The sequence below is a fragment of the Xenopus laevis genome, chromosome 5L, assembly GCF_017654675.1.
Source record: "Xenopus laevis strain J_2021 chromosome 5L, Xenopus_laevis_v10.1, whole genome shotgun sequence".
NCBI classification, from domain to species: Eukaryota; Metazoa; Chordata; class Amphibia; order Anura; family Pipidae; genus Xenopus; species Xenopus laevis.
The window spans coordinates 154,405,531-154,433,198 of NC_054379.1; the positions used below are offsets into that span (position 1 = coordinate 154,405,531).

General features: G+C 41.6%; 1 protein-coding gene across 2 annotated transcripts; it reads right to left on the reverse strand.

Moving 5' to 3' along the window:
- Positions 1-218: 218 nt before the first annotated feature.
- On the reverse strand, positions 219-27,668 carry laptm4a.L (lysosomal-associated protein transmembrane 4 alpha L homeolog). 2 transcript variants are annotated; one of them, XM_018262050.2, is made up of 8 exons: positions 27,537-27,668; positions 25,319-25,548; positions 8,516-8,636; positions 6,108-6,184; positions 4,904-5,026; positions 4,651-4,746; positions 2,771-2,869; positions 219-469 (listed from the first exon to the last, which is right to left on the reverse strand). In XM_018262050.2, exons 2-8 carry the CDS (start codon positions 25,415-25,417, stop codon positions 389-391), a joined length of 696 nt encoding a protein of 231 aa, XP_018117539.1. In that variant the 5' UTR covers positions 25,418-25,548; positions 27,537-27,668; the 3' UTR covers positions 219-388.

Genomic DNA, 27,668 nt, shown 5'->3' on the forward strand with positions numbered 1-27,668 from the left:
CTTAGAATTAGCCATTCTATAACATACTAAAAGTTAACATAAAGGGGAACCACCCCTTTAAGGCATGAACACAGACACACAGAGAAGACAAAAAAAAGCAGGAAGGAAAAGAAACTACGAATCTACCGAAAAAGAATCGTTATTAACCCTTCCCTTCCCCAAGGCTAACTCTCCCCGTAAACAGGAATCAGTAGAAGAGATTGTCTCAAGGCGAGTAATGAAATACAAAGTAGATTTACTTGTTAAGGCCATACAAATATAAAGCACAAAAATACACTTTTTCTTCTGTATTTATCTTTGCGGCACCAGCAAAAACAATGGATTCCCGATGGTTCCGTGCGCAGAGTCTTTTGGAGCCAGGTGGTTCCGACGGAAGAATTTCGGGACATTAATTGGGGATATAAGGCGGAGGGGGATCCTTCTCCTTCTCGGGCATCTTAATGGCCATGTCGTATGTAGGAAGGAGGTACTGCAAGAAACCATATCCAAAAGCATTAGCATTGCTCTGCATCAAGGGTTGTAGTTGAACTACACCTTCCCAACTACACTCAAAGCAATTGCATTTCACCTATGATGTATGCCTGCAACACAAATAAGAGGCTGGGCTGCAATTTAGATATTCTTACATCAGTACAGGTATGGGACCAGTTATCCAGAATGCTCAGGACCTGGAGTTTGCCGGATAACGGATCTTTCCATAATTTGAATCTTCATACACTAAGGGGCAGATTTATCAAGGGTCGAATTTTCGAGTTTTTGGCCAAAATTGTCAAATTTGACAAGGGAATTGTTAAAATTTAAAAATTAAAATTTCAAGCTTTATCATACTCTGGCCCTTTAAGAACTTGTATTCGACTATTCGCCGCCTAAATTGCTGTTTTAGCCTATGGCATATGTCCTGTCATCAATTTGGAGTTGTTTGAAGTTTTCCCAACATTCATGTTTTTTTTTTTCAGAGGAGAAACTCGAGTTTTTAAACGAGTTTTCCGGTCAATCCTATTTACCAGAGTTTAACGAATTCGGTTTTTTATAATAAATTTTGAGTTTTCAGAAACTTGACCTATGATAAATGTGCCTCCCAGTCTACTAGAAAATCATGTAAACGTTAAATAAACCCAATAGGCTGGTTTTGCCTCCAATAAGGATTAATTACATCTTAGTTGGTATCAAGTACAAGCTACTGTTTTATTATTACACAGACAAAAAAAATCATTTTTAGAAAAAGTCTATGGGAGACGGCCTTTCCGTATTTCAGAGCTTTCTGGATAACGGGTTTCCGGGTAACCTATCCCATACCTGTACCTATTGGAAAAAGCCTGAACTGCTGCAACCTTGTTCCCCAAAACAGCCTTCTCCTCCCAAGGCAGAACTGCACAGTGGGGCTTGTGGCTGCCATATTTGTGTGTGCTATTCAGGAGCAGGTATAGTATAGACCCGATTGGCTTCTAATGCACATTCAGCAACCAGGAAGTAGAAATAATTGGCTGTACAAGCTGCCTCACTATTTCAGGTATTGAACGGCTGTTTTGGGGAAGCAAGGTTGCAGCGGCTCAGGAGGTGGGTCTTAGTTTTACCCGACACTGACCTGCCCTCCCACAACTCACGCCTGCCCGCCCGCATCCGACTTCTTTTTATAGACCCAACCCACCGATGACGTCACAAAAGGGGCGGAGTAAGCAAGCTATAAAGCCTGAAGTTGGCATTTCAAGGTGGAACTCGCCTGCAACCCGCGGGTATCAGGCCGGCCCGCACATCACTAGTGGGTCTGTGTAGTACGGTCCATTTGGTGACTAAGTGGGTTTAGCTCTACTTAAAGAAGGAAAGTCATTTGCCACGTGGGGGTGCCAAAAGTTAGGCTTCCCCAAGTGATTGTATTGACTTACCTGAAACCCCAGGCTGGTGCTCCTATCAGCAGAAAACTGCACCGGCCCGGGGTTATTCCAGTGAGCACCACGGAGTGATCCTCTTCCAGCTTCTTCTTTCTTTCTGCAGCTGTACATGTGCAGTAGAGCAAAAAGCTGAACTTTATGGAAAAAGTCGGCTATTTCATTCAACTGTGCATGCGTCTGCCCCGGAAAATTTGAAAAAAGAAGAAGCGAACAAGATAGCGATGCACCGAATCCAGGATTTGGCCCTTTTCAGCAGGATTCGGATTCAGCTGAATCCTTCTGCCCGGCCGAACTGAATACAAATCCTAATTTGCATATGCAAGTTGGGGGCAGGGAAGTAAATTGCGTGAGTTTTTGTCACAAAACAAGGAAGTAAAAAATGTTTTCCCCTTCGTATTCGGTATTCTGCAGAATCTTTTGCGAAGGATTCGGGGTTCAGCCAAATCAAAAACAGTGGATTCGGTGCATCCCTAGATTACTCTGTGGTGCTCGTTGTAATAACCCCAGGCCGGTGCAGTTTTCTGTTGATGGGAGCACCAGCTCTCAGTGTCAGGTAAGTAAATTCAATCATTTGGCAGTGCCTAACATTTAGCAACCCCCAAATGGCTTTCCATCTCCTTTAACACATAATGGGACAGAAAGATTAACCCTGTAGAAAAATAATATATTTTACAAGTGTTTCCTCAATTATACATATTTCCCTGCGGCAAAAAATTGGCCATTTTGACCTATGCTACACGTAGGAGTGACCAAAACATTCACCGCTACATTGGCCTAAACCTATGACTGATGACGTTCCCAGCAGCAAAAGTAGCAAAGAGCTAGAGATGGAGATGAACTTGCTGTTCTGACTCATGCACATCAGTACTAGAATGTCTTACCTGCGGTGGGGTTTCAAAGGCGGGGAACACTGCGATCTCTGGCATGTTTCTGTTGCTGATGTATTTGTAGCAGTTCCACACGCAATTAATAAAATAGGCCTACAATTAAAAGCATAAATAGAATTAAGTGACAGTTATCCTAAGGGGCAGATTTATTAAGGTTCGAATGGTAAATTCAAATTTTCATTTTTTTTTTCTGTTGTCAAAATTTACAAATTTGAATTTAAAAAGCACCAACTCGAATTTAAATTTGAATGTGAGATCAACCAGTTTTAATTCAAATATTCGCCACCTCAAACCTGCCGAGTTCATTTACAAGTCAACGGCAGAAGTCCGTTAAACCATTTGAATATATTAATTGCCTTCCTGATATTCGAGTTTTTCGAATTCTATCGGTATTTTCGGGTCGGGACTATTCGATCGAATATTAGACGTTCGAGGTTTTTCATAAATAACCTCCCATTCGAGTTGTGAGTACATTAGAATTTATTAGCGTGACGGGCACAGGATTTTGTCACCCAAAATCTTTAATGAATGGATTCTGTGCATCACAGAGATCTATAACGTTATGTCTGCAATCAAAACATAGAATGAGCGGTGAACCCCAACATTACAGATTAACCCCCTTCATCACATGTATCTCTCCAACAGGCAAAGGTCACAGAATAACAATACTCTGCATATTTCATGACCGTACTACAGTTACAGCATTATTAAGGCTCGGGTTTGGTTTCAGGTTTATCATTATTCGTTTGTTGCAACTGATCCAGTGAAATGCATAAATGTCCTCCCTTTCTCAGAGTCACGCTGCTTTGGAAATGCCTCTGGCTACGACCAAATCTGATCAGTGTGATTGTACCCGGGTCTACACTGTGGGGCTTATTTATAAACACTGGGCAAATTTGGAGCTGAGCAGTAACCCATGACACCCAATCAAATATTTGCTTTGATTGTTCAGCCTGCAGCTGGCAGAAAAAAGGCAGTCACTGATTGGTTGCTATGGGCAGTAGCCCCGGTGTTTATAATGGAGCCCCGGTGTTTATAATGGAGCCCCGGTGTTTATAATGGAGCCCCGGTGTTTATAATGGAGCCCCGGTGTTTATAATGGAGCCCGGTGTTTATAATGGAGCCCCGGTGTTTTTAATGGAGCCCCGGTGTTTTTAATGGAGCCCCGGTGTTTATAATGGAGCCCCGGTGTTTATAATGGAGCCCCGGTGTTTATAATGGAGCCCCGGTGTTTATAATGGAGCCCCGGTGTTCATAAATGAGCCCTGGTGTTTATAAATGAGCCCCGGTGTAAATAAATAAGCCTCAGTGTTTATAAATGAGCCACAGTGTTTATAAATAAGCTTCAGTGTTTATGAATGTTTATAAATAAGCCCCATCTTGGAAAGTGTCTGTGACAGTCACATGCTCAGTGGGCTCTGAGCAGCTGTTGAGAAGCTAAGCTTAGGGCTCGTCACTAATTATCCAGCAGAAAATGAGCTTCCCCTGTAATATAAGCTGATGCTACAGGGCTATCGGACTAGTCCCTGGAGCAACTTGTACTATGAGCTAATTTCCATAACCCTGTATTCCCTGTATGTGCAGTGAATCAGCAGAAAAGAAGATGGGGAGCTACTGGGGCATCTTTGCAGACACAGATCTTTACAGCTAAAGGGCTGTGGTTGCCTTTGGCTGTTACAGAGGCACAAAACATAATGTACAACATTTCCAGCTACTTCTTTAGTTTAACTTTCCTTGTCCTCTAAGGGAAAATTTCTATTTTTGATAATAAGAGATACGCCCCATTTAAGGGGATCGTTTTGTAACATATACAAAGGCAGAGCACAGGAAGTTGAGGAATCCCAGGCACAGCCAAGTCCGGTAGCTTTATTTACCTTCAACAGGATGATAAGAGCTCCCACAATCACAACAATGAAGAGAAGGCAGCTGGAATCCAGGGAAAGCAGGTCATCTTTATAGGGAAATTCAGGCTGAAAAAGAACGATAAAGGACAATGATACAAGGAGAAAGAAGCATAAATCCAGCATAGGAAACATTTGCATTTATATATTAAAGTGCAGCAGGTGCCACTGTCACTCCACACTTAATTATATTTTTAATCGAACAAAGCCACATGCTTGAACTTACCCACTGTTCCAAATATTCCTTTATGCCAGGGAGATATGTCAGGGAGCCAATGGCAAACAGGCAGGTGAGAGCAAAGTCAAAGAGCTGGTAGCAGAAGAAAGGTATCAGCCAGCCTCCCCGATGCTACGGATAAAGTACATATTAGTTACCAACACATTTTACTTTCGAATAGAAGTCTCTTCTAACTGCACGGAGAAAAGGGAGAACTTATGCTATAACTGAACATGCAATATCAGAAGGACAGAAACTAAAGTCCCATCATCCCCCATACAGCTAATGTGCCTGTGCAGGATTTCTTTCCTTTTTCTGGTTATACTGAATACAGATAAACATGCCCCCTGGAGGCCTTTTTTTTATGTTGTTGGGAAAAGAAGGGCAACTACAGGGGACACCTAGTTAGTGAAATCTGACTGCAAGAAGGAAAATAAAGTCCCCTGCCTTCTCGTTTAAGGGGGTTGTTCACCTTAGTATGATGTAGAGAGGGATAGTCTGAGAACATTTGCACTTGGTTTTCATTTATTATTATTTGTGGTTTTTGAGTTATTTAGCTTTTTATTCAGCAGCTCTCCATTTTAGCAATCTGGTTGCTAGGGTCCAAATTACCCTAGCAACCATGCACTGATTTGAATCAGGAGGGATACTGGAATTTGAACAGGAGAGTGCCTGAATAGAAAGACGAGCAATAGAAATAATGTGTAGCCTTACAAAGCATTTGTTTTTTAGATTTAGAATGTAAAGTCCTGCACGGAACCAATTTCTAAGAACCGGACCGCAACCCGAATATTTTCCCACTTTGATCCGCTACCCGAACCGGACCCGCAACTGCCTTAACCGCAACCCGATCCACTGACCACCATCAAACAGGAAGTGATGTTGCTGCAAACCAGAAGTGACGTCATCAAAAGTGGGCAGGGACAGAAAAGTTTGGTAAAACTTTAAAAGGAGTAAAATATAGACAATATTACACAAGATAAGAAATTTAGATGAGACCCGCGGCTATACCCGCACCTGAAAATCCTCCCCTCATTCCGCAGGGTGCCCGCTTTTTTTGCGGGTAACCCATAACGCGACCCGCTGAAGGCAAATAATTTGAAAGCCATTCTATAATATACTAAAAATTAATTTAAAGGTGAACCTCCCCTTTAATATAGTGTCCTTCCACTCTTCCATGTTTAACGTAAGTAGTAAAAGCTCATCCACTCACAGTGATCGCTCCATAGACCATCATTGCGCTCATGGTGAAGAGGAGGAGAGTGATGGCGAAGAGGACACAGGCATTCTCTGCAATAGAAAAGCAAAAACATTTATAGTTCCCACATCCACAAATACTTCCAGGCAATGAGCTACATACAAATAAGGCAACAGCCCCAACATCTGAGGGGTACACGTCTGATAGAGAAGGATGTTGGGAGGTGTAGTTCAAATGAAGCCCATTGATGCCTAGTGAATTGTGTTACTTAAAATGAAATATTAGTATGAGAATTCGTCTCCAGGTCTTGGAATCCTTCCCTTCCTCGGCCTGAAATGTAAAATGATATCCAGGTATCATGGTTTATTGTCCCCCACAATAAGAAAACTAATAAATACAGAGGTCAAAGTTTTTTTTATTCATTTAAATGACTGCCTGGTTACTAGGGTGAGACTGGTCAAAGCAACAGATTAAATCCCAAATCAGAGAGCTGTAGAATAAAATTAAAAAAAACACATTTCAAAAATCAAAGAATAAAAAACAAAGACCAGTTGCAAATTTAGAATAGCATGGCCTTCATATTAAAATGTATTTTCGTGGAAAGCTACCCCCTTTAAGGCTCTTCCCACTCTCTTTCTTGGCTCCCTGCTAGGGGACTACACTTTAAGGGCCTCTATCTCGGTGGGTGCAGGCTGGAGATGTGTTTACAGCAGAGATGACACAATAGGGAGACTATGACTTTAAGCAGCTCTGAACAAACAGGTAGTACCTGTATAAGAATACGATTTGCTCCTAGAGGTAAATTTCAGCTCTGCCCTAAGGGCCTTACCCATTGCATTGCGTGTAAATATTTATATTTTTTTCAAAATGCAAGTAAACACCCTTTTGTGATTTCAGCCTGCATTTCTCGATCATATTTCAAAAGAGTGTCAAACACAAGAATGCAATGTGTGGTATTATGCTCAATCCTGTCTCTCAAACACATGAGAAAAACGCACATATATACACACAGACACACGGTATGTATATGATAATTCTGTTACACAGCCATAGGCTGGCATCTCCCATGAGGTGGTGATGGTTATTTTTTTTTAATATAGGGGGCACCGGGGGACACTTTAATATATTTATTTACTTTTCCCAACAACATCCCACTAATACCAAATAGCATTTAAAATTTTGCATCTTGAATAAATTCTGTGAATGTGTCTCTTACCCTCTCTATCCCCCTCCAGCTCCCTATGTTCCGTAACCCTCTCTATCCCCCTCCAGCTCCCTATGTCCCATAACCCTCTCTGACCCCCTCCAGCTCCCTATGTCCTGTAACCCTCTCTATCCCCCTCCAGATCCCAATGTCCCATTACCCTCTCTATCCCCTCCAGCTCCCTATGTCCCGTAACCCCCCTCTATCCCCCTCCAGCAACCCTATGTCCCATAACCCTCTCTATCCCCCTCCAGCACCCTATGTCCCATAACCCTCTCTATCCCCTCCAGTTCCCTATGTCCCGTAACACTATCTATCCCCCTCCAGCTCCTATCGTCCCATAACCTCCCTCTATCCCCCTCCAGCTCCCTTTTGTCCCATACCCTCTCTATCCCTGCCTCCAGCACCTCTAATTGTCCGTAACTACTCCTCTATCCCCCTCCAGCTCTCTATGGTCACATAACCCTCTCTATCCCCCTCCAGCACCCTATGTCCCGTAACACTCTCTATCCCCCTCCAGCTCCCTATGTCCCATAACCCTCTCTACCCCCTCCAGCACCCTATGTCCTGTAACCCTCTCTATCCCCCTCCAGCTCCCTATGTCCCGTAACCCTCTCTATCCCCCTCCAGCTCCCAAAGTCCCATAACCCTCTCTATCCCCCTCCAGCTCCCAATGTCCCATTACCCTCTCTATCCCCCTCCAGCTCCCTATGTCCCATAACGCTCTCTATCCCCCTCCAGCTCCCTATCCCCCTCCAGCTCCCTATGTCCCATAACCCTCTCTACCCCCTTCAGCACCCTATGTCCCATAATCCTCTCTAACCCCCTCCAGCTCCCAATGTCCCATTACCCTCTCTATCCCCCTCCAGCTCCCTATGTCCCGTAACCCTCTCTATCCCCCTCCAGCTCCCTTTGTCCCATAACCCTCTCTATCCCCCTCCAGCACCCTATGTCCCATAACCCTCTCTATCCCCCTCCAGCTCCCTATGTCCCATAACGCTCTCTATCCCCCTCCAGCTCCCTATGTCCCATAACCCTCTCTATCCCCAGCTCCCTATGTCCCATAACCCTCTCTATCCCCCTCCAGCTCCCTATGTCCCATAATGCTCTCTATCCCCTCCAGCTCCCTATGTCCCATAACGCTCTCTATCCCCAGCTCCCTATGTCCCATTGGTATCACAAGGTTGCTGATTATTTCTAAGCTCTGGCTCAGACTCACCAGCCACTGTCTCTGAAGTATAGTAGTTGCCAATGACTTCATACTGAATATCGACTGTTGGCACAGTATCGGGGTGGGTCACTTTGACTGTGAGGAGGATTCCCATCAGCAGGTTCATAACCTGAGAAAAAAACAGTTGATGAGATATACATCTCAGGGGTTTGGTGCAGAGAAAACATATTTTTTTAGAAGTGCAACTTAATTGATATGTACAAACATACTGCACATATTACACAATAATTCATTCCAAACTCATTTGTTGTTTCCTTATTGGCAGCTGTTACCCTGACACACGTCACTCTCTGTGTTCCCAAGAGCCCACGCCACCATTTGTGTATTTACAGTCATATAAAAAAAGTTTGGGAACCCCTTTCAGCCTAAATAATAATTTATTCCACTTTAAAAAAGATAACAGTGTTTGTCTTTCATTTCCCAGGAACATCTGAGAACATTTCTGAACAAATGTTTTTAGTTAAGCAGTAGTCAGTTGTATGAAATTAAATCAAATGTGAAAAACTGGCTGTGCAAAAATTTGGGTACCCCAAATTTTGCTAATTTGAATGCATGTAACTGCTCAATACGGATTACTGGCAACACCAAATTGGTTGGATTAGCTGGTTAAGCCTTGAACTTCATAGGCAGGTGAGTCCAATGACGAGAAAAGGTATTAAAGGTGACGAATTGCAAGTTGTGCTTCTGTTTGACTCCTCTGAAGAGTGACAGCAGGGGATCCTCAAAGCAAATCCATGCTCTGCCTGCGTGTGCCTTGATCTGCCTGTGTGCTACCACCATTAATGTGGACATGATCTTGTGGTTTAAAGTGGGTGTGGTTTAAAGTGGGTGTGGTTTAAAAACAGGGAGTGGTCAACACTGGCTTCCATTATCTGCCCTCCACTATGTAGGCTGGAAAAATTCTTTCCCTCTGTACCACATTAGTTGAACAGCACTGGTTTAGGGGAAAGCTACAAAAAGCTATCTCAGAGGTTTAAACTGTCGGTTTTAAGGAATGTAATCAGGAAATGGAAGGCCTCAGGCACAGTTGCTGTTAAACCCAGGTCTGGCAGGCCAAGAAAAATACAGGAGCGGTATATGAAAAGGATTGTGAGAATGGTTACAGACAACCCAAAGATCACCTCCAAAGACCTGCAAGAACATCTTGCTGCAGATGGTGTATCTGTACATCGTTCTACAATTCAGCACAATTTGAACATCTGTATGGCAGGGTGATGAGAAAGAAGCCCCTTTTTGCACTCACGCTACAAACAGAGTGGCTTGTTGTATGCAAAAGCTCATTTAGACAAGTCACAGTCATTTTGGAACAAAGTGCTTTGGACTGAGGAGACATAAATTGAGTTATTTGGTCATAACAAAAATCGCTTTGCATGGCGGAAGAAGAACACCGCATTCCAAGAAAAACACATGCTACCTACTGTCAAATTTCGTGGAGGTTCCATCATGCTGTGGGTCTGTGTGGCTATTTCAGGGACCGGACTAGGCAATGATTAAGGGGTGTTCCCCGAAATGCGTTATGTCTAGTATTTTTTACTCCAAGAGGCGGTATGCCTGGTCCTTATACTTTCCAGAGCATTTTGGAAGGGGTGTTTTGGTGAGTCTGTACCCGGTTATTGTGAATATATATATATATATATATATATATATATATATATATATATATATATATATATATATATATATATATATATATATATATATATATATATATATATATATATATATATATATATATATATATATATATATATATATATATATATATATATATATATACACTCAGATCCTGAGCATTCGGATAACAGGTCCCATACCGGTATATTTTCTATTCAATATTTGCCCCATCTATTTAGCATCTTTATTCCCACACAGACATAGGGTATGACCATGAAGTAGACCAACTGGTAAGAAGAAGGGCCTGTCTGGGGTTTTCCTGGTATCCCGGAGGTCCAGTCTGACACTGCTCCTGGGCACAGCTATGTACTAAAGGGAACAAGCCTTTCAGATAAGCACCAGTGATTTCTGCTTTGTCTTGTGATCCTCACTGTATATGTTGAAACCCAGCCATAAAGCAAGTCACTGCCAATTTCTGCTTTGTCTTGTGAGACACTTGCTCTGATCTTCACTGTCGATATTGAAGCCCAACCATAAAGTAAGTCACTGCCAATTTCTGCTTTTTCTTGCGACACACTTGCTCTGATCCTCACTGTTTATGTTGAAGCTCAGCCATAAAGCAAGTCACTGGCACAAGTGCAAGAAGGAAGTGTAATGTTCTTTAGAATTCATTGCAATCTTCTAATCACATCTCTGAGCAAACAGAGACAGTGAAATATATACACACACAGCCTCCCTGGAGATACAGGGATAATATACACAGAGCCTCCCTGTCCTTGTATAAGGAGCAGTCAGATGGAGCTGGGTGCTTGCCAGACAGATGGAGCTTGTGGCCAGATGCAATAACTTAGTGCAGCCTGGGAACACTGCGTGCTATTGAAGGTCATTGCTCCTCTCATTCGGATACACAGAGTATATTTGACAAACAAAATGGGTGTTTACACAACACACAATATAAAGAATTCCTCTGCTCATACAAATGGAGCCGGAGGGGGGGGGCATTTAGGAGGCAAATCCTTGTCAAGGATTTGGGGGGTGTTCACCTTTAAATTAACTTTTAGTAGGTTATAGAATTGCTAATTGTAAGCAACTTTTCAATTGGCCTTCATTATTATTATTTAACATGTATTTTTAGAGCACCAACATATTGCGCACCGCTGACCAACATACTGCACATTTTTTTATAGTTTTTGGATTATTTGCCTTCACCTTCTGACTGTTTTTCCAGCTTCCAAATGGGAGTTCCGGACCCCATCTAAAAAACAAACACTCTGTAAGAGCAGAGGCACGCTCAGATTCGGGAAGATTAGTCGCCCATCAACAAATCTCCTCTTCTTCGGGCCGACTAATCTCCCCGAACTGCTGGCGGTACATTCTAGTCGGCAGGATGGCAAACTTTGGGCGACTTCGAAAAACGAAGTGCTCCAAGTGCCATCCAACCAGCGATTTAGATTCTAGCCAGCGGGAGGGAGTTTGGGGAGATTAGTCACCCTGAAGAAGAGGCGATTTATCACAGGGTGACTAAATCTCCCCGAATCTGAGCGCGTGTCTCTGCCCTAAGGCTACAAATTTATAGTTATTGATACTTTTTATTACTCTTCTTTCTGTTCAGTCCTCTCCTATTTATATTCCAGTCTCGTATTACAATCAGTACATGGTTGCTAGGGGAGTTTGGACCCTAGCAACCAGATTGCTGAAATTGCAGACTGGAGAGCTGCTGAATAATAAGCTTAATAACTCAAAAACCAGAAATAATAAAAAATTAACCAAATCCAAATTGTCTCAAAATATCACTCTCTGTGTCATACTAAAAGCGAATTTAAAGGGGAACAACCCCTTTAAAGGAACACAGTGATAGGGGGATCAATATTTATCATGATGCTCCCATAGAAGCGCACTTGGTGATTTGAAAGTGCAACGTGGAGCCAGACTGTCCCCAATAGCCTTTCCGGCAAGAAAATGATCATGGAGCGAAGAGCTGCAGCTGTAGGGAAGCCCACATAAACATTTGACTCATGCAAAGTCAATCATAGGGTCAGTATCAAGATCAGATGTTGAGGTATATCAATGAGCTGCGATATACAGTCCCTAGCAAACCAATAGGTCAGCTTTGCTGTAGAGAAGCATAAAGATTGCCCTATGGTTTAATTGGGAACCTTTATCATTTATCTACAGTAGGTACAACAATCATGTTCCTATCAGAAACCCTCCACTCCACTGTATACATAGTTCAGTCCAACAAGGATGAAAATCCAATTAGAGTATCTACATCACACAAGGGGCAGATTTTTTAAGGTTCGAGTTGTCTTTTACACTAAAAACAAAAACCTCAAATTTATGAGATTTATTAAACTACGACCCTGAAAATAGTTCAAATCCAAAAAAAACCCGTCTAAAACCTGTCAAGTTCATGAAGGAGTCAATGGCAGAGGTCCCTTGAACCATGTGACTTGCCCCGAGTCATGTGACTTGTGCCTGCACTTTAGGAGAGAAATGCTTTCTGGCAGGCTGCTGTTTTTCCTTCTCAATGTAACTGAATGTGTCTCAGTGAGACATGGGTTTTTACTATTGAGTGCTGTTCTTAGATCTACCAGGCAGCTGTTATCTTGTGTTAGGGAGCTGCTATCTGGTTACCTTCCCATTGTTCTTTTGTTTGGCTGCTGGGGGGGAAAGGGAGGGGGTGATATCACTCCAACTTGCAGTACAGCAGTAAAGAGTGATTGAAGTTTATCAGAGCACAAGTCACATGACTTGGGGCAGCTAGGAAATTGACAATATGTCTAGCCCCATGTCAGATTTCAAAATTAAATATAAAAAAATCTGTTTGCTCTTTTGAGAAATGGATTTCAGTGCAGAATTTCTGCTGGAGCAGCACTATTAACTGATTCAAAACAATTTTTTTTCCCATGACAGGATCCCTTTAAGAGAGCGGCTGGGGAGGAGGGGTTTTTAGATATAGAGGAAGCAGACCACACAGTCTAGGCCCTCCTGTTTCCCGGGCCCCCCTGCGACTGCGGGGTCTGCTTCCTCTACAGTTACGCCACTGACCTGAGGGGTTATTTATTTAGGTTAGAGTTGTGTTTTCCACGAAAATTTGAATTTACAAGGTGTTTTGTTTTTTTTTGGTCAAAACTTAAATTTTCGGATTTAAAAAAAAAACTAAAAAAAAAAAATTCTATGAGATTTATTATACCCTGGCCCTGGAATTATCTCTCATCCAAAAATACACTGTCTAAAACCGGTCAAGGTCATGTAGGAGTCAATGGCAGAGGTCCCTTGAACTAGTGATGATTGGCAGGGCGGCGCGTGTCTATACAAGGAACCCGGAAGGTTTTTGTTTTTTGTTTTTGTTTTTCCAGAAAATTCAAGTTTTTTCCCATGGAAAACTCGATTAATTCTAGTTTTCGTGTTTCGCAACTCAAACACTCAATCTAGTTTTTTCCATTTTTTCCTTAAATAAGAAACCATTCAAGTTGAGAGTTCAAAAGAGATATAAAAACTCTAACATTTGACCTTTGATAAACAACCCCATGGTGTAGTCACGTAAAATACATTAAATATGTTTGAATCATATGCGTGGGCTGGAGATACAGACATGATAAGAGACTGCTACACACAGAAACTACAGACAGAAAACAGCTGCGGTCAAAACACCATGGTCACATGGGAAGCACCCAGCCCTTACGCCCACATATTCCGCTCATAAACGGACGACCCCAGAAATGGGCCAAGACATATTTGTCAGTGTATAAAAGAAATCCTGTTACTTGGCACATGCATGGTACAAGTATGGGACCGGTTATCCGGAATACTTGGGATGTGGTGTTTTCTAGATAAGGGATCTTTCCATAATTTGGATCTTCAAAGGGGAATTATGAACATAAAAAAATAATATAAGCTTCCTCATACTGAAGTAAGAAACTTACTAAATACAATCAATTAAATATTCTGCATTGTTTCTGAAATAATCAAGTTTATGTTCACTTTTCCTGTCTCAGCATCTGTTTCTCTTCATTGTCTTCATGCAGCAGTTGGGTGTCAGATGAATGATCCAATATATCTTATAGGGGGGCTCCTTTTGTCTAGAAGATGTATTAGAGCTCACTCAAGTAACGGATTTCAGTACAAACAAAATCTAACTAAATAACTGCCTTTTGCACAAATTCTGCATGTAGAGAGACATGGTGTCTGGTGATTTTAATAGAGTGAGCTCTAATACATCTTCTAAGCAAAAGGAGCCCCCCTATAAGATATATTGGATCATTCATCGGACACCCAACTCCTGAATGAAGACAGAATGAGGAGAAACAGATGCTGAGAGAGGAATAGTGAATATAAACTTGATTATTTCGGAAACAGTACAGAATTTTAAATTGATTGTATTTAGACAGCGAATATTAAATTTATATTTTCGTGATAGTTCCCCTTTAAGTCTACTAGAAAATCATGTAAACATTAAATAATCCCAATAGGCTGGTTTTGCTTCCAATAAGGATTAATTTTATCTTAGTTGGGATCAAGTACAAGGTACTGTTTTATTATTACACAGAAAAAGGAAATCAGCTTAAAATGAAGTCTATGTTTGATGGCCTTCTCATAATTCTGAGCTTTCTGGATAACAGGTTTCCAGATAACAGATCCAAACCTGCATGAGCCCACCCAGGACGGCAAAAAAAAATGGAGGAGGAGCAGTAAGCAAGTACCCAGGTCAAACTTTTTTTTTTTGTAAATTAGGAGCAGCAGCAACAAATTGCCACCCCCTCTACAATGAATAATACTTTACTCCCCCTTTAAGTTATTGGGCTCCCGGGTTTGTCTTTTCTGGTGAATTCTGGTGAAATTGCACAACAGCCTGATTGAACAGAAGCAATGCGATGCAAGACAGGAAGAAACAAAAATAAATCACAAATTCCTCATAGCAGAAGCCAGAAGAATAAACGGGTTTTAAAAAATGACATTTATTCATTTCACAACAATAAGACGCGTGACCCACGCAGTTCCCTGTACTGAGAACAAAAAGTTGTTACATAAATGGCAAGAAGCTGCCAGTGCGGCCCTGTTCCAGCATCAGGAAACAGAATGAGGGTAAGGCCACACTGGGCGTTTTGGGGAGATTTGGTTGCCTGGCAACTAATCGCCTTGTCTTTGTGGCGACCAAATCTCCCGAAACTCCTTCCCTCACTCTGCGCCGGCTAACAAATCGTCGCATTTGATTAGCGCTGGCGTTTTATCATTTTAGCCGGCGTTTGGGGAGATTTTTTTTTTAGCAGAAACGCCAATACGTCAAGAAACTACCAAATGAATAGACGCTATGGGATCTGTAAGTTTGGAACCACACTTTACGTAAATACGCAGCGTATTTTAAATATGGCGTCCAAATTCTCGCGAGATAAATGATGCATATTTTTTACGGCCGGTGACGTAATTACGTTATGTCAGAAAGCAATCATCTTTCGGCTTCTGGGGTCAGTAACCCCTATTTGAATGCTGGAAAGAGTCAGAAGAAAAAAGCAATTAAAAAAAAAATAGAAAAAAATGAAGACCAAGTGAAAAGGTACTAAGAATCGCTCACTGTATAACATACTAAAAGTGAACTTAAAGGTAAACTACCAGTCACCCAAAAAAATTATTCAAATTTCTATTTTATCACATTAGTCAAGCAAAATGAACTTTAATTACATAATGTAAATGATTTGAATCTTGTTTCCTTCAGTCTGGGAATCATAATTATAACAAGCAGGCAGCAGCCATTTTGTGGACACTGTTATTAAGGCAAGTCTTGTATCATCTCAGAATCTTGTTTGTGCACCAGAATGGGGGACCTGATGTCTATCCCCATGCCCTGGCTACACAATTAAATGGTAAAGAGAACGGGGGAATGTGGGGAGAGCAGTGACATCTAGGAAGTGCTGAATGGAAAGTGAAAGTAATTGTCTGCCTAAGGCATAGAGGAGGGGCAGACAATATTTGATTGACAGCTGACATTTTTAAATGAGCTTACAACAGCTATGAATGCTTTAATAAAAATTGAAATTTGATTTCATGATTCATTTAAAAAACAGATTTTTGTGTCTGGGCAACAGGTCCACTTTAAGGATTTAAATGGGCTTATCTTTCAACCATTGCAGTTTTAGGGAAAAATATAAAACACAAGAGGCTGCTTAGATGGGACAGGTATAGGATCCATTATCCGGAAAACCGTTATCCAGAAAGAGACGAATTACTTAGTCTCAAATAGACTCCATTTTACCCAAATAATCAAAAATGATACATGTAATAATGATAAATGTAATAATAAAACAGTAGCTTGTACTTGATCCCAACTAAGATATAATTAATCCTTATTGGAAGCAAAACCAAACAGTGACTGGATCTCTTCCACATGGGACATAACTGTTATGGGAAATGTGTTGTTATGTTCCATAACCAGTCACTCCAGCCTTTATACATTACATTTTTGGCTAACTAACTATATTAGAAACATTTTTTATTTTGCACAGCCTATCTATTTAACCAGTTTTTATTTTATACTGAACAATTCCTTTAAGTTGGGCACTAGTTTATTGCAAAGGTCATCGGATGACCATGACACTGGCGAAAACCTCAAAAAAAAAAAAAAAGCCCAATCAACTTAATTGTTACTTAGGAAACCCGATGACCCTTTTCTATTCACTATTGTTCTATGCTAAGTGGCATATTTATTTACATGGGAGGCAAAGTCACCTGATTGGTTGCTATGGGCAACATCGCTGATGATATTTATCTCCAATATTAATAAACATGCCCCTAAATGAGCTTGATCCTAGCTGTAAGCACCCAGGCACTGATATCCAAGAGGGAGGACACATTTACAGGTCCATCCTCTGTCTATAAAAATCTAAATATACATACGTGCGCCCATTACACTTGTATTTTAGCTAGAGCTTCCCTATAAAATTTCTTTTTATCACCCCTATATATGTAAAAGCTCACGTCGTTCTAGGGTGCAGCTGCACAATAGTGTTCCTCTACATTCCATGTATGTAACTTGCATTAGTGAATGTTATAAAACTCTCCTTTACAGGAGCAAAGTGATTTTTTGGTTTCCATTCAGAGCACCAGTTACTGGAGCTGTGCCCCCATGGGAGCCCACGCGCAGATGGAGCATTCTGGAACACTACAAAGCCTCAGAGGGAAAATTAAACTCAGGATTTTTAAATTACAGGAACCCAAAACGTTGCTTTTCCCACAAGATATGGACACAAAGGAGGAATGAAAACAGGTTTACTGATATTATATGCAACAGAACCGACCCAGGGCCATGTACAAGAGCATAATACATTCATTGTGCTCTTTAATTAATGTAAATAAATAACAACTGTTTCCATAATTTTTTCATATATGTCACCTGTTTTCTGGAAAACCCCAGGCCCATGCATTCTCAATAAGGGCTCTTTCCGTACCTTAAAGGAGAATTCAACCCCCCCCCCAACTAATAAAAACTCCTACCCTCCATAGTCCCCCCCTCCCTGCTCCCCCCCTTTCCTCACAGGTGTCAACACCTGTAAATGCCCCTTATTCTATAATTACCCCTCATTACAGAATCAGCGCAGTGGGGCTCACAGGCGGCATCTTCAGCGCATCGGTAATCTTCGGGTCTTCTTCCTCCCCTTCTGCAATTTTCATCACTTTCGGCTAGGGATGCACCGAATCCACTATTTTGGATTCGCCCGAACCCCCGAAATCTTCATGAAAAATTCATCCGAATACCGAATCCTAATTTGCATATGTGGGAAGGGAGAAAAAATTGTACTTCCTTGTTTTGTGACAAAAAGTCGCCTTATTTCCCTCCCTGTTCCTAATTGGCAAATGCAATTAGGATTCAGTTTTGGTTCGGCCAGGCAGAAGGATTTGGGCCAAATCCGAATCTTGCTGAAAAAGGCCGAATCCCGAACCAAATCCTGGATTCGGTGCATCCCTACTTTCGGTGCATGCGCAGTTATCATGAAGCGGAAGACTGTTACAACTGTGCATGTGCCGATACAGCGATTACTTACCGAAGATTACAGAATCGATAATGCGATGCCCATGAGCTCCACTGACTCTGTAATGAGGGGTAATTACAGGATTAGGGGCATTTAGGGAGGAAGCAGGGAGGGGGGACTATGGAGGGTAGGGTTTTTTCTTAGTTAGGGGGTGGAATTTCCCTTTGAGGGCAGAGATACACGTGGAGATTAATCGCCCAGCGACAAATCGTCTCCTCTTCGGGAGACTAATCTCCCCAAACTGCCATCCTGCTAGCTACAATCGAAACCGCAGACGGGAAGGCACACAAAGCGATTCGTTTTCCAAAGTCGTCTCACGGGGAAACTTCAGGCGACTGCGGAAAAGCGCTCAGAGTGCCATCCCACCAGTGATTTCGATTCTAGTTGGCGGGAAGGCCATTTGGGGAGATTAGTCGCCCAAAGAAGAGGCGATTTGTCGCCGGGTGACTAAATCTCCCCGAATCTCCACGTGCGTCTCTGCCTTAAGTCTACTAAATAAATATTTAAACATGAAATAAACCCAATAGGCTGGTTTTGCTTCCAATAAGGATTAATTATATCTTAGTTGGGATCAAGTACAAGCTACTGTTTTATGATTACAGAGAAAAATGAAATCATTTTTAAACATTTGGATTACTTGGATAAAATGGAGTCTATGGGAAATCCTGTAATTCGGAGCTTTCCAGATAAAGGGTTTCCGGATAACGTATCCTTTACCTGTACTAGAATGCTGGCAAGTTGAACCCACCATAAATATTATTATAGGTTATAATGATGGTCTTGTAAGGTCACTAAACGAGTGGATCTTTGTGTGATTTGGTCATCCACCCACTGTAACCAAATTGGACTAATCTGATCAATTGGCCCTTGGACCATACAATAAGACTCATGGGGTGACGACTGCATAATCTTTTCACCCAGAAATCAGTGGAACAGGTCACCAGAAAGGTCCTATAAATTGTTCTGTCTGGAAGGGACGAGTCTACTTGTGACCTCCCTCCCAAAACGTGTCCCCAAGGGCCAAAATGCCGAGAAATTCATACAATTTTTCTTATTAATACAAAGTGGACTCACACATTGTTGTCCATAAGCTGCAAGATTCCAACTAAAAGCTTTGCCTAGAGCTGGGGTTCCCAAATTGTGGTGGTTGGTCCCTAAAGTCCAAGTATGGTGAGATTTAGGGAGAATGCTCACCCATAAATCCAATCTAAAGGTCAAGATTTGAGTGGAACATGTATTCACTGCCCTAGATATTCTTGTACCAATGGCTGATACACCAATGCTTTCCTGTAGTGGTATAGGATACATTATCCGGAAACCTGTTATGCAGAAAGCTTGGAAATACGGGAAGGCCATCTCCCATAGACTCCATTTTTATACCTCTAATCAACTCAACAGGTTTCTTATTTAAGGAAAAAATTGAAAGGAAAAAAGGCAATTCTGCAAGTTCAAGTTGCAAAACCCAAAAATTTATTGAGTTTTGGGCGAACAAAAAAAAACTCGAATCGCTCAAGTTTTTGGGGCAAAACCCTCGGGAAAAAATCTCAAACCTCATGGAGGCTATTAACGTCTTCAAATGTTCTACATGACATCGACAGATTTCAGATGGAGTATTTTCAGATTCAAGCTCAGGGTCGGGGTATAAAAAAAATCTAAAAATTTTAGTTTTTTTTTTTTTAAACTTGAAAATTAAAACTTGAATTTTCGAGGAAAACACAACTCGAACCTTAATGTTTAAATGATTTTAAGCAGACTTTAAATATGAAGTTCAGATTACAGAAGGATCGCTTATCCGGAAAACCCCAGGTCCCAAGCATTCCAGATAATAGCTCCTATACCTGTACCTATACCTTTTCACCAGCTGGCACTGGGCTGCAATAATCCGACAGGCCTGATCTAGTATGATTATACTGTACAAATTTTTATATTATGAATTTTAACTTTACAAATTGTATTTAACCCCAGAAACATGGAATATGTAGAATTGGAGAGACTTAGGGGCACATTTACTAAAGGGCGAAGTGACTAAAGCTGGCGATGATTCGCCAGCGTGACGTCATTTCGGTACTTTGCCGATTTACTAACGGGCGCAGGTGTCACTTTGCTAGCAAAAGAGACACACGCTAGCAAACATTTGCACTCTAACGCCAGGCGAATTTTCGCTCTGGCGAATTGAACTAACTGCGCAAATTCACTAAGATGCGTATTTTACTGAACGTTACCTCTTGCGCCAGACTTGCCTTCGCCACCTCAGACCAGGTGAAGTGCAATAGAGTAGATAGAACTTACGCAATTTTTTGTTGAAAATTTTTCTAAGTCCCAAAAAACGCTGGTGTCTTTTCCTATTTTCTGCGTGATCGGCTGCAAATGACTGTACAATTTTTTTTGGATAACCGGGTTCCCCCCTACATTTCCTAACATATGGCACATAAACTATACACTGGGCTCATGTGTAGGGCAATATAACAACTTTATTTTATTTTATTAAGTTTTCCCGGGCTTGTGTAATGTAATGTATTTGCTGCAACATATACACGTCCATTGTACTTTCACTTCCCGCCGTATGCAAATTAGCCAACGCTAGCGCAACTTTGCCAGAGTTCAGTGCCCTGGACATAACTTCGCACCTTAGGGAATTAGCGTTTTCCTGGCAAATTTACGCCTGGCGAAGTGTTGCGATGGCTGTGAAGCAGTCGCTGGTGAATTAAATTGACCAATGGACTCGGTTCTAATTGGTTGTTTATGTAACAGATGTATCAAATTCTTGATTGGGTTTTAATACTGGGAGGGTTTAACTGAAATGGAGCATACATTTCTGGAGACGTGTCCCATTTGGGATTGCCTATGTCAAGTGCTAGGTAAGCATGAAATGCGTTAGGCTCCATGTGGGGTTGTTTTTGATGTTTTAATATGATTGAATAAAAAAAAATTTTAACCAAAGATCATGCTTATATATTTTTGAGAAGTTCTGATCTAGTGCCAGCCTTTTGACCCAGATCACTTCCTTCTTTCTGGCAGTTGTGTTGACACTGTGCCAAAGCCAGCAGGGAATCCTTTCTGGGGAACGTCAAAGTGAATCAGACAACAAACAAAGTGGATCCATATGGCTGTATCTCAGCTGACATGTGGCCGGCGCCACGGAGTGTGTGTGTGCCAAATTCACAGTGTGACTTTGTGCAGAGAGTCAGATACCATATAAACGAGTCACCCCTGTGACATCAGCCTTAAAGATCAACCACAAGTTGTGACTACCAAGCAGGTTAATGTGCTCATGAATGCTAAAGCCACTTCCTTCCAGATGTTATGTGGGAAGGCTGCATAAGCCCCATGCTTTATATACAGAACATGGAGGAACAGCAGTGCCATCAAGCAGTCCTAGGAATGCCACAGCAGTCTAACCAGGCTCATTGCAGTGCCAGTCTGATGCTAATCAACGGGTGCTGCTCCGCAGGATCAATCCCTGGCACAGAGCACAGGCAGCTTATTGTTCTCCAGAGACATTCTATTCACACTGGAGGAAAGGGGCCTGCGGCACTGACAAGCGAGCGTTTCCACCAACTGTTTAAATGCCAGCTGCGTCAGCAGAAAAACTGGCACAGAGACAGGCAAAGCAGAAAGCAGCAACCTGCACCCAATCTTGATGCACCACTTTATAGCTCATTCCTACCAATCCCTGAATTGGAATTTGTCATAAACTAACCCTGTTGCTAATGTCATAAAAGAGAAATTACAGGTTAAAGGGTAAGATATACATTACTACCCAAAAGTTTGTACCCGCAGAGGCAGCCCATCCTTACAACTCATACCTACCCGGCCTAAGCCTGGCACAGGAAAGGTAATTGATATCCTCTATTACAGGGGCGGTTTACCTTTAAGTTAACTTTTAGTATGTTATAAAATTGCTAATTCTAAGAAACTTTTCAACTGGCCTTCATTTTTTTTCTTTTCATAGTTTTTGAATTGTTTGAAGTCTGCTTCTGACTCTTTGCAGCTTTAAAATGGGGGTCAGTGACCACATCTAAAAAAACAAATGCTCTGTAAGGCTACGCATTTATAGTTATTGCTACTTTTTATTACTCTTCTTTCTAATCAGGTCCTCCCGTACGCATATTCCAGGCTCTTATTCAAATCAGTGCATGGTTGCTTGGGTAATTTGGATCCTAGCAACCAGGTTGCTGATATTGCAAGCTAGAGACCTGCTGAATAAAAACCTAAATAACTGAAAAACCACCAATAATAATAAATGAAAACCAATTGCAAATTGTCTCAGAATATCACTCTCTACATCATACTAACAGTTAATTTAAAGGTGAACAACCCCTTTAAGTGCCATGCAAGGCATAGCTTCCCAAAGACATGAACAGTAAGTGCCGCACGTAACCCTGTGATTGTTCCCCTTAAAACTCCCACCACATTCGACAGCCTATTTCTGTTAGAGTCGGGTTAAAGCAGGGACTGGAAGCTTTGGACAAAAAGGCATGAAAATAAAGGGAACGTTTGGACAAAAAAGTATGAAAATAAAGGGAACGTTTGGACAAAAAGGTATGAAAATAAAGGGAACGTTTGGACAAAAAGGTATGAAAATAAAGGGAACGTTTGGACAAAAAGGTATGAAAATAAAGGGAACGTTTGGACAAAAAGGTATGAAAATAAAGGTAACACCGTGCCAACGTAGAATGTGCCAGTTGTTCTGTTTGCACACTACAAGTTAACTCAACAGGACATGCCCATGGTGTACAGGAGGTGCAGCAACATGGGTATGGGATCCATTATCCAGAAAGCTCAGAATTACAGGAAGGCCATTTCTTATAGACCCAATTCGAATTTTTAAAACTGATTTCCTTTTTCTCTTTAACAATGTGCCTTGTTCTTGTTCGAGACTAAGATGCACAAATCCATATTTGGGGGAAAAAAATTCAGGTCTATTTAACATTTAAAGGGTTTTTAGTAGACATAAGGTATGAAGATCTAAATTACAAAAGGTTCCCTTATCCGGAATTCCCCAGATGCCAAGCATTTTGGATAATAGATCCTATCCCTGTACATATAATCCCTCTGCTGTGGAATTTGTCATTGGGATTCCCAACTGCAACAATGCATTCCACAGATACCGGTCTTATGTCCGCCCACATGTGATGGAGTCAGGCCCGGACTGGCAATCTGTGGGTCCTGGCAAATGCCAGAGGGGCTGCTGTACAGCTCCATAGAAAGTTACCATATAGTGGGCTGGTAGGAGGCTGTTTGGGCCTCTGTTTACTTGGAATGACAGGGCTTATTTTGACTCCCAGTCCAGGCCTAGATGGAGTCACGGGGTGAACGCTACATAGTGGCTGCAACTCGCTAGAGCTGGATCTGTAGCGGCAAACGCATCTCATACTCCAGTCAGTGGTAAGCAGACTGAAGCCATTTAAAAGCCTTTGGGTGCTGGTAGGTGCAGTGAAACATCATCTGGAGGGGACCAGTGTTCCCTATTCTCCAGGCCAGAGCTTATCCTCTCTCTATAAAGCCCCTGAGGTTCTATAGAAATAAATAGCAACACATGGGCCCCCGATACCTCACCTAGCAACCGCACCCCAACAAGGTCTGTTTATACCATGGCCTACAACTCCCATTAGCATATGACGCAGGTACTTCCCTGTCTCACATTCTCTTGACCCGTGCCCTAACTTCAAGTTTTCCTTCTCTACTCAAACGAAGTTTAAAGGGGTTGTTCACCTTCTAAACAATTTTTTCAGTTCAATTGTTTTCAGATTGTTCCCCGGAAATAAAGACTTTTTTCAATTGCTTTCCATTATTTATTTTTTACCTTTTTTCCCCAAAATCTAAGTTTAAAGTTGAATGTTCGTGTCTCTGGTGTTTGAGTCTGGCAGCTCAGTAATTCAGGCGCAGACTGTAAAGTTGATACATTTCTCAGCAGAAGCTCTAGAATATTAGCAACTATTGTATCGATTCTAAAGGCCCCCATACACGGGCAAATAAAAGCTGCCAACAGACCAAGTTGGCAGTTTATTGGCCAGTGTGTGGGGCTGTCCGACGGGCTTCACAGATCAATATCCGTCCGACGGCCGCATCTGTGCGTCTATTTGGTCCCGCAATCCAACAGCTCTTATCGGATGCATTATGATCCGATCGTGGGTCCCTAGGGCCCACGATCGGATGAGCCCGATCTCACCCACCTGAGAGGGTCGGTGACCCCCCCTTCCCAGAGCTGCTTTACACTTGAACATTAGAAAAACAGTCACACATAAATAAATAATTGGGAAAAGTCTGGTGACCTATCTGAAAACAACTAGGTGTTTAAAGGTGAGCAACCTCTTTAAAGGAGAATTAACACCAACAAATAAAAAGGTCTAAAATAAATAAAAATATCATGTAATGTTGCCCTGCACTGGTGAAACTGGTGTGTTTACTTCAGAAACACTACTATAGTTTATATAAACAAGCTGCTGTGTAGCCATGGGGGCAGCCATTCAAGCACTGGATACACAGTAGATAACAGATAAGTACTACTATAGTTTATATAATCAAGCTGTTGTGTAGCCATAGGAGCAGTCATTCAAGCACAGGACACACAGTAGATTACAGATAAGTACTACTATAGTTTATATAAACAAGCTGCTGTGTAGTCCATGGGGGTAGCCATTCAAGCACAGGATACACAGTAGATAACAGATAAGTACTACTATAGTTTATATAAACAAGCTGCTGTGTAGCCATGGGGGCAGCCATTCAAGCACAGGACACACAGTAGATTACAGATAAGTACTACTATAGTTTATTTTAAAAAGCTGCTGTGTAGCCATGGGGGCAGCCATTCAAGCACAGGATACACAGCAGCTTGTTTATATAAACTTAAGCAGAGTTTTTGAAGCAAACACACAACTTTTATAAGTGCATGTCAGCAGTAGCTTATATTGTCATTTCTTTTAGAGCCTTTTATTTTTTGGTGTTACTGTTCCTTTAACTGAATTATCATTCCCAGAAGGCAACGGTGTCACATTACCTTACCCCTAAAGTCCATACATTTCCTGATCTACTGAACATGCTCCGTGGATACACAGACAGTAGCGCCCCAGCAGTAACTGCATTACATGACTTTCTGAGTGATATAGATCAGCAGGAGTGGGTGACGATGTGGCCGCTATACACTCACCATATACTTGGTGCCCAGGATAATGGTGCCAGTCCTCACATGGCAGCAGCCACAGCAGCGAGTGCTGTACAAGCGACCGCGGTTCCCCTTCAGGTTCATGTTGGTCGTCTCCAAGCTTCGGCTGCCACCGCTCTCTACAGCGTCTTCTGCTCTATGATCTTACCCACTTCCCTGTCTGATGTCAAAGGCAGGTCGCCTCCTTTCGTCACGTGACCAATTCCACGCCGTCACTGTACGGAAGAACGGAGGCGGTCAGCCATCTTAAGTGAGGGCTGACCTGTTTTGTATTTGTCATAGTGAGTTAAGCAACTGTCACTCAGAAGATTGTTTGTTTTGTCTTGCACATTTCGTCTAATATTAACTGTTTAGTTAAGATGGACTCCAGCAACCCCTGCTTTTAATGGGATTGTTCACCTTTAACTTAACTAAATGTAGAGAGGGATATTCTGAGACAATTTGCAATTGGTTTTCATGTTTTATTATTTGTGGGTTTTGAGTTATTTAGCTTTTTATTCAGCAGCTCTCCAGTTTGCAATTAATTTTAGCACTCTGGTTGTTAGGGTTCCGAATTCCTATAGCAACCATGCACTCATCTGAATGAGAGCCTGGAATATGAATAGGAGAGGCCTGGATAGAAAGACGAGTAATAAAAAGTAGCAATAATAATTCTTGTAGCCTTACAGAGCGTTTGTTTTTAGATGGGGTCAGTGACCCCCTCCCTCCCCCATGTGAAAGCTGGAAAGATTTTGAAAAAGAAGGCAAATCATTCAAGAACTCCTAATAAAACTACTAATAATTAAGAACAATTAAAAAGTTGCTTAGAATTGGCCATTCTGTAACCTACTTATATCTTAGTTACGATGATCAAGTACAAGATGCTGTTTTATTATTACAGAGAAAAATGAAATAAATTTTAACATTTTGAATTATTATTATTAATACATGGAGTCTATGGGAGAGGGTCTTCCTGTAATTTGGAGCTTTCTGGATAGCAGGTTTCTGGATAAAGGAATCCATGCCTGTACTTGAAATGCCCGGGCTTGTTTTGAATCTCAGTGTGGACCTGGCAGGGTAGGACATAAAGGACTGGGTATAGAACATGCAGCCCTTGTGCTATTACTTGGTAGGCCAACAACAGCTAAGGTCAGGCTCTGATTCCCAGGCCTGGCTAGTTTATGGACATACAGGGACAGAACATCACAGCAATGAAGTATCTCAGGCAGTTTACAGTTTTGCAGGGTCTTTTGACATCATGTGCACCAAAATAGCTTGTTACTGCCTAAGAAAGGGGTTCATTTATATGGCTGGACTTTAGCCATGTTTTAAAGGAGGGGTTCACCTTTAAGTTAACTTTTAGTATGTTATAGAATGGCCAATTCTAAGCAACTTTTTAACTGTGTTAAGTTTTGGGTAGCCGAGGATGAGTAGAGTATAATAGTGCTTTATTAGCAGAGACTCATGCAGCCATTACACAACAGTAAGCTTTCACTTTCAAGCTGTACAGAAAGTCCTGTGTATGCAGAGTACAAGTCCTGTGCACAGTGACACCCGCAGGCCATTTGTATAAACACCACAAAATGGTCTTCATTAATTTTCTATAGTTTTTCATGAATTGATTTTTTCTTCGGACTCTTTCCCGCTTTTAAATGGGGGGTCACTGACCCCATCTACAAATACACGTGCTTTGTAAGACTGCAAAATGTATTAGTTATTGCTACTTTCTATTACTCGTCTTTCCATTCAGGTCTCTCCTATTCATATTCCAATCTTATATTCAAATCAATGCGTGACTGCTGGGTAATTTGGACCCTAGCAACCAGACTGCAGAAAATGCAAACCGGAGAGCTGCTAAATAACTCGGAAAAAAAAAACAAACAAAAAAATGAAAACCAACTGCAAATTGTCTCAGAATATTACTCTCTCCATCCTATTAAAAGTTAACTTAAAGGGGAACAACTTCTTTAATGCTGTCACATAATAATGCATCGAAATATTGATTTGATTTTACTTCTTTACATTATTCAGTAAGGGGAAAGAGCAAAGACCATGCATTGCCAAATCCATACCCCAGCACTTAGAAGGGGAGTGTTTGCAGGTTTTGACCAGAAGCAGAAGTAAAGTTGCTCTCCGATATATCATCTGATCTCCCTTGTAGCAGACTGAGCATTTCCTGAACCCTAACCCAAGTAAGTGCAAACAGATAAGCAGCATTTCATACCCCGAGCCTTTTGTTTGAAGTCACTTTTTCTTATGCTCGAATTTCCTTTGCCACCTGATGCAGCCCCTCTGGCTTACAACTTCATGTATACTGTGGAAAAGAACCACAATCAATTCCAACCAGCTTTCAGTT